The sequence below is a fragment of the Callorhinchus milii genome, unplaced genomic scaffold, assembly GCF_018977255.1.
Source record: "Callorhinchus milii isolate IMCB2004 unplaced genomic scaffold, IMCB_Cmil_1.0 Scaffold1, whole genome shotgun sequence".
NCBI lineage: Eukaryota > Metazoa > Chordata > Chondrichthyes > Chimaeriformes > Callorhinchidae > Callorhinchus > Callorhinchus milii.
This window is the reverse complement of record NW_024704742.1, coordinates 48648636-48655932: the sequence shown is the minus strand read 5'-3', so window position 1 is coordinate 48655932 and position 7297 is coordinate 48648636. Positions and strand designations below refer to the sequence as shown.

Sequence of the window (7297 nt, the reverse complement as noted above, 5' to 3'; positions counted from 1 at the left end):
TCAGACTTGACCTCTCACTTTCCACTCCCTAAGCTCACCTCAGTCTCTTACTGTACATTGTCATCTTTCCCCCAGCATTGTCAGGCACTTGGAGATGTCCTACCAACAATGAAAAATACTGTACAAGTGTAATTTGTATCATGCCATCATTGTCTCAAAGGTTAAGGAAATTGCATTCAGTGTATGGTTAGCCTTCAAAGAATAAACATGGTAAGACATCTTGCCTGAAAGACAGGTTCTTTGGAATTACTTGCATAATAATAATAAACTAGACCAACTCACCTACATGAATTTTTTAGGCCTATGCAGAATGTTTTACTGCATGAAGTTTTAGATAATTTGGTAGTTCACTTCATGCAGCATGTATGAGGCAATGAACCAAAACATTTTTGAAGTTGTTTCAACCAAGTTTTATTTTTTAAACATTACAGCAACTACTCATTACAGAAAAGCTGTAAAAAGATAGGCACAATGTGGAGTCGATCGCAAATAGAAGCTTCCAACAAAGCCCTGCAAATCTATCATATTTTCTAGTACACTTCTTCAGTTTTGTTCCCCTTGTTCGAGCAAAAAGGAAAAAAAGTCACCTTTGGCCTAGCTGTGGTGTTACTAGGATGCAGACAGTTGCACTACAGTGGATATTCATGGAACACATTTCTCAAGAACCTTTACATTACTAACTCTACAGCACACCCAATCCTGCACACAAATGTTGCTACCTAGATATTTGAGTCTTATGTGCAGAAATACTAGTGTAAAGGCAGTGTATGTCCCACATCAAAGTGCATCATACAAAAATGAAAAACTATTTCAGCAAATCATTGGGAAAGCTTTAGAACACCACCTAAGCTGAGAGTTGTGGTACTGTGCTCTGACTCATGCAGCTTTGATACAGTTCCATGTTGCTTTTAGGCTTTGCTGAGTGCCACAGCAGTAAAACGGACTTCTTCTTGATCACGTTCCATAAACTGTCGGCAGATCTTGGCAGAATCCTGTAGAGAGGGCAACAATCCAATAGTTATACACCAAGGGCATTCAGCAGGAATAGGGCACAAAGTTTGACAATGCTAGAAGTCAAGCCAATTTTCAGCATTTTTCTATTAGATTAGAGATTGCTCCCAACAGCCTCAATAGTAGTAAACTACAAGAAGAAAAAAAACTGGGGTACTAGGTGTGGTTTTAAAAAGTGAACCAGTGTTCCAAACTGGAAGAGAATGTTCTTGCATAAGGCCAACCGTGATCTGCCAAACTACACACAGGATTTGACTTTGCTGTCAAAAGCCTTCCAGCACTCACAGAAAACTTGCACTAATCGTCAGCATTCATTTTAAAATGAGAATACTCATAAGAGATTTGGATGAAGGTCCTTCAGCCCATTTGATCTCCCCCTTTCAGAATAGCTACCAGCATTTTATTGCAGCATGATGACCTCAATCACTCTTCCTGATAACTTGATCTAGTTGTTAATTATCCTGAGGAAATACTTATCCTTTGTAACCCTAAACCGTCTGTCTTGGTGCATCCAAAAGTATTGTTTCAAGTTCACTTTCTCAACTTAATTTAATCCTCATGAGTTTACAAGATCTGAATTGTCACTTTAAAGTTAAAAAGCATTAGACGGTCTACTTGCTTACATAGATGGTTTCCAATATGGGGTGGGGAAAAAGAGAGAACAATCACCCTCATTCTTCTCTACACTTCTAAGGCCTAAGCATCTTGTTGTTGCAGAAAGCAACTGTACATGGTATGACTAGAGCAAAGTAGGACTTTGGGGGAAATGGAATACTTGTATCTCTTCCTTGTGACCAGGCTTCCCTAATTACCCTTTGCATGAATGAATTGAATATCCAGCCCTCAATACCTAGTGACACATTTTCAAAGAATGTCTTTCACCTGGTACAAATTTCAAGAAATGCTGCAAATGATTTTTTGCATTGACAATGGAAAAGGAAGTACATGAATATTTTAATGACTTAGTACTTCATGAAATGTAACTGCTATAGAGCTGGCCCAGTAAATGAATGGTTAAAGGATCACATTTGTTCATAGAAAGTCACACAAGTCATTCTTCAGGCATCAACTGCAAGTTAGCACTGTTAAATACTTAAGTTAAATACTGCCCAACTGAATGTTTCTCTTTTCCCTTCCTATTTTAACACAAATAGGAAATTGAATTTATAGCTTCAAAACAAACCTGCAACAGTGTGTCCTTTGATGTTTCACCATGGTCAATGGGGAATGGCATTCTTCCATCTATAAGAAAGTGTATTGTAAAGAATCAACTTTCCTCTGTGGTTCACAATAGCAAACTGAATACATTTAATATGCATTACATATCTAGGACGCCAATTTAAGATTCCCTTTTAGTTTTGGAGCGTTAGATACAGCTGCTCTCTGCAATACTGAAATCAGAAATCAACCCACAAGGTTTCCAGACACTTCCTCCAAAAGTGAAATTCAGACAAAGATGCTCACCCAGTTCATACAAGTGTCCGTCCACATCAACAAAAGCGATGAAATGGAAGTTTGTACCATCTTCATGTATCTGTGAAGAAAGTTAGAATAGACAGGATGTTCTTCTGTGATTAAAAGCTTTGCCAAAGACCCATTACTCACCCAGTCAGATTGTTGAATTAAAAATAACACTACTAGTGCTCAAAAAAATACAAGTTACAAGTGAATATGATACAAGGAAAATGGTGATCCCAAGCCTTTACTTAATAGTGTATATGTGGTTAGCTAGATGGAGTCAGTGCATCTGACTTAGTCATTTAAGTGATTATTGCATTTTTCCAAGAGTTTTTCACAGTTTACCAGGAGTGGGATGAAATTAAGTTGTTGTTGACAATTTCTGTAATTACTAAAAGAAGCATAATTTAGGCAAGGGACTTCAGCAACCATAGCTACTGTAAAACAAGCTTACCCGACAGTGGCCCTCCTCTGCAGTGGCATCATGCGCTGAATGAATATCCTATTAAAAAAAGAACTCCTGAGTGATTTTTTTTTATTTCTTTAAATAACACATCAATACCTTGATCAGTAATCAAGAGCTTCTCACCTTATTTTGTTCCAGATGTTTGGCACGTTCCTCTGCTGACAGATCTGCAGTTTCAGTCAGGAACTTCTTCAGGGTTGAGCCTTCCACTACAGAACAGTCTCAAAGTTAGTTTGAGGCATGAAGGCCTTTCAGACCGTCAGTCAATCTAATCCATTCAGAATTCCCACCCTTCCATCTTCCCATTACAGCTTGGTTTTTATTCAAGTTTGAAATCCTGACCGGCCACTCTTACTAGCATCCTGGTGCAGATGTAAGGATTATTCAGCTCCAACTGTTAACCCTATATTTAGACAAAAATTCCAGTGTTGGTCCCTAAAACTGCCTTTCAAAATCTGAGCCCCGACTTAACCAAATAGCCCATTCTATAGATGTATCCAAGAATTATCTTGTGGGTTAACTCTACCCCATTCAGCTACATCATCCTTCATCTGTCTAACAGGGGGAAAACATTCTAATTTATCTCTCAGCATATCCACAAGGAACCAAGTGACTGGAAATATTCCATCATAATTGCAACAAACTTAAGAGAATAGCAGAGTGGTACAATTATTTATTTAGCTGCTGCTGAAAGCTAATTTTACCTTTCAGCTCCCTCAATAGCCTGGCAGCAACAACAATAAATTACATTTGTATGGAGCTTTTCATGTCAGGAGGACGTCCCAAGGCACAGGAGGGGACAAAAAAATATATATATTTAAGTTACCAGATTTTATTTTGTACAACAGAAAGATTTTCAATTGCCAATACCCCTGCTGGAAAATATCTACAAAGGCAAGGCCTTGCTAACATTCATGTCAAAACAGCAGACTGCGTCCATGGAGTCAAACTGCAGCATGAGTCAGCATGAGGGAAATCTTCACTGAAGCAGAACCAGAGATGGAGAAATGAGTCCCTCTATATAGTTAGCAAGCCATTTTCTCATTTGAAAATAACTATCACTCATCATTCTAACCAATAGTTAAATAAATTACCGTTAATTGTCAACACCTCCCGTCACATATTAATTTGAACTTGCATAGCATTGCTACTAAACAGCAGGTAGTGGCACTTGTTCCTAGGCAGAGGTTAATAAACTAGTCAAAGCTACCAGCAAAAATAATTAGAATTACACATACAAAAGCTATTAAGTGTTAACAGGTTGCTATTAGCCTTGATCAGTACTTACCAAATGTAAATTTATCCTGATTATTGGCAATAGTATGGACGAGTCCCACAGTGCCACAGGAGTTCGAGATGGTTTGCCTCAAGAAGTAGATTTTAGAGTCAATACCTTTCCCAGTCAGTTCTGAGGTTTGGGTTCCTCTGAAAGACTCATGCTGTTGAGAAGGATGATTTTTCAAAGATACAGATCAACATTATTCTCCCATTTACCAAATCAAGATACGTAAAAAAATTCCCTAAACAAGGGAATTTTATAACTAGCTTGCTAGTTTCCCCCAAAAACGATTTCCTTCTGATCAGCTGCTTTCAGATTACTTTCTATGTTATTCCCATGCTTTGGTATCTGGAATAAACAGCCTGCACAAGCTAAGATTAAGGCAAGCCAAAGAATCTATCCTATTTAATAGGAAAGCTCATTGGGAAGCTTCTAGTCTCCTAGCACTTAAGAGAAGGCTTTCTTAAATAGTGTACAAGAGGCTGTGAATTAGAATATATACGGTACAATGAAACAGTTATAATAGTTGTGGGGACATAAAATATCAATCAGCATTATGAAGCGGGTAAAATGGTCAGTTGCTTCATGGAACTACTGATATCAGTGGGAACCCAGAAGTCACTTAGCATGTGAGAAGCATGTGTGTTTTTTTGTAATTAAATGTCAGTGGCCACACCCCAATCATTCAGGTGATAAACCATAACATGGTTTCACTGTAATAACCAGTCTTCTTAAAAGATACATACAAAAAGATGTAGAGGCAGCTCTACTGAAATACAATACTGAATTACATAATCAATAGCTAAGTATAGTTAGGTCAGCCAGAGGTATCATTTGAATACACATTTAAGACAGACTCAATATGAATGCAGTCCAGAGCAAAGATCCTGAGGATCTGCAATGCAGTGGAGACACTAAAATGCATCTGAGCACATCATGTTTATGAACCAAATAAACTTTAGATTCTTTAAATTTATTGCCAGTTACAGCATCTCCACAACATAATCGGAGAGATGGCTGATTTTAGGCATCTCATTTTTATTGGTTCAGCACATATTCCTGTAGTAACAACAACACATTTTACATGTCAGGCGTGGTTCACGATCAAGGGAATGTCCCCAGTTCATCTATAGCTCTAATGGATCCTTCTCACGTCAAGGTCAGAAGTTTACAAACACCAAGACTTGAGTTTTAAATTTAAGCCAATGCAGCGCTATATTGCTGGAGGTACCAGCTCCAGATGATATTAAAAAGTTTCCATCTGCCTGCTCTAGTGATCAGCTAAAAAAANTTGTAGACAATACTCACTCCTCATCCAAATTCACCAATAGAGATAATTGGTGCATAATATTGCTGCACAGAATAGCAGCCACATTTGCCAAATTATGCGAAGCACCAAAGTGCAATTGATGATAAATCCATGGGACAATGTCCCATGTAAAGGCATTAGTGTAAAATAGTTGCAAATTGAAAGATAGAGCCACAAATTAAGTTTTGATACTAGCCTTTATTCAAGACGGGAAATTAGAATGCAGTAGATCCATCTTGAATTGCTAGACCCTTCTGAAGAATTGTTAGATGAGTTCAAAGTCATGCAATTGAGAGGAAACATGCACTGTCATCCGTGTTAATAGTCAACTAGAAATTCAATCTCACCGCTAGGACCCTTTAGTGAGATGGGATTCTGCCAATATAGTTAGGCAAATACAGTATTCCAGCTTCCAGCTGACACTCATCTCCTACTTCTGTTACCTCTGGTTAACAATCCCAGATTTACAACCCTCCCCAAAATAAGAATAAAATCAGACCGTGAAAAGGAAAGCCCAACAATAGCAGGAGACACTGTGGGCCATTTGTCACCTCTTGCAGCATTGCAATAATAATAATTAATAATAAGATGGCTCATAATACAGTAATACGAAATAACCGTGGCAAAGCCAGTTTCAATTGAAGTCAGTTTACAGCTTCATTTGAAAAAAAAAACCACCTAGAATTGCTTACAGTTGAATACGCAAAGACTGAAGAAACAACTGGATGGGGAAAGTTATCCATTGAGGTCCCTTAACCCTCAGTACCAAGTGGGAACAAAAGAAGTGTCATTATTATTGCATTAACATGAGTGATGAGAGAGCTTTTTTTTTTCTTGTATGGAAACACGTTGGACAGCGCCCTACCTGTTGACTGAGAGGAAACAGCAGCAACAAAGCGCAGACTGGGGAAGGCACCATGGAGAGGGATTCAGTCTCCAGCCCCAAAACATCCACGAACTTCCAGCTCGCTGCCACGCCCAGTCGAGTCATGCACTGGTGCAGTAAAGGCACATTCAGTTATATGCAACACATTGGATTTACACAAAAAAATATATACTGCATTTCCCCCCATTAATTCCACACAGCAATGTAATGCATTTATTGATCCATTCATAATTCGACACAGAGAACTCCAGTAATGACCACACCCTAATAACAGGGCTTAAAGGCTTAAAACACATCCCAAACTGCAGCAACAGATTTGGGGGTTAAAACCCTACATTTTTTTTGTGTAAAAATGAACGATGCAACGAAGGCAGAAAGGCTCGCGGACACCGAGGGTGGACGGGGGTGACAGGCGTTGCGCACTTACTTTGTTCAGCATCTGAAACAGAAGAAAAGCAAAGAGGATCAGGACGTGTGAACACTGGTGCAAAAGGCAGCAAACATCACACACAGCGCTGAGCCGTGCAGTGCACGAGCAGAGCAGCCACATTACCTCGGGGTTGATTTCCATTGCCTTCCACTCCATTGCTTGCACCGAGTTCAGAGCTGCTCCACCACACACAGAGATACAGGGAATCAGTGAGGAGCAGACAGCAGGCGGGGCTTTAATACAGACAGGAGTGCTTCCACTGCAGGATAGGGGGTGGGTGGGGGGGGATCACAATAAACTGCCAAACATTGCAATGAACTGCAATACCTCCACGTAATTTTTGTTGGTTCGGATTGCTCTGACGAATGGCAACCAACCCCAGATGTGTCCAGGTAAGCGCCTTATTTTACTGAAAGGCTGGAGCCCACTGTAACATGGCATTAGCACAGTCCAGTCTC

The 7297-nt window shown here is 39.4% G+C and overlaps 1 protein-coding gene across 1 annotated transcript; it reads right to left on the bottom strand.

The window, feature by feature from the left end:
• Positions 1-403: 403 nt before the first annotated feature.
• Positions 404-7050, bottom strand: uchl1 (ubiquitin carboxyl-terminal esterase L1 (ubiquitin thiolesterase)). Its single transcript, NM_001292791.1, is given in 9 exon segments — positions 404-992; positions 2195-2253; positions 2476-2545; positions 2924-2971; positions 3059-3144; positions 4224-4374; positions 6389-6517; positions 6837-6848; positions 6963-7050. Coding segments are annotated over 9 exon segments (672 nt in total). The 5' UTR covers positions 6996-7050; the 3' UTR covers positions 404-908.
• Between the last annotated feature and the right edge of the window lie 247 nt (positions 7051-7297).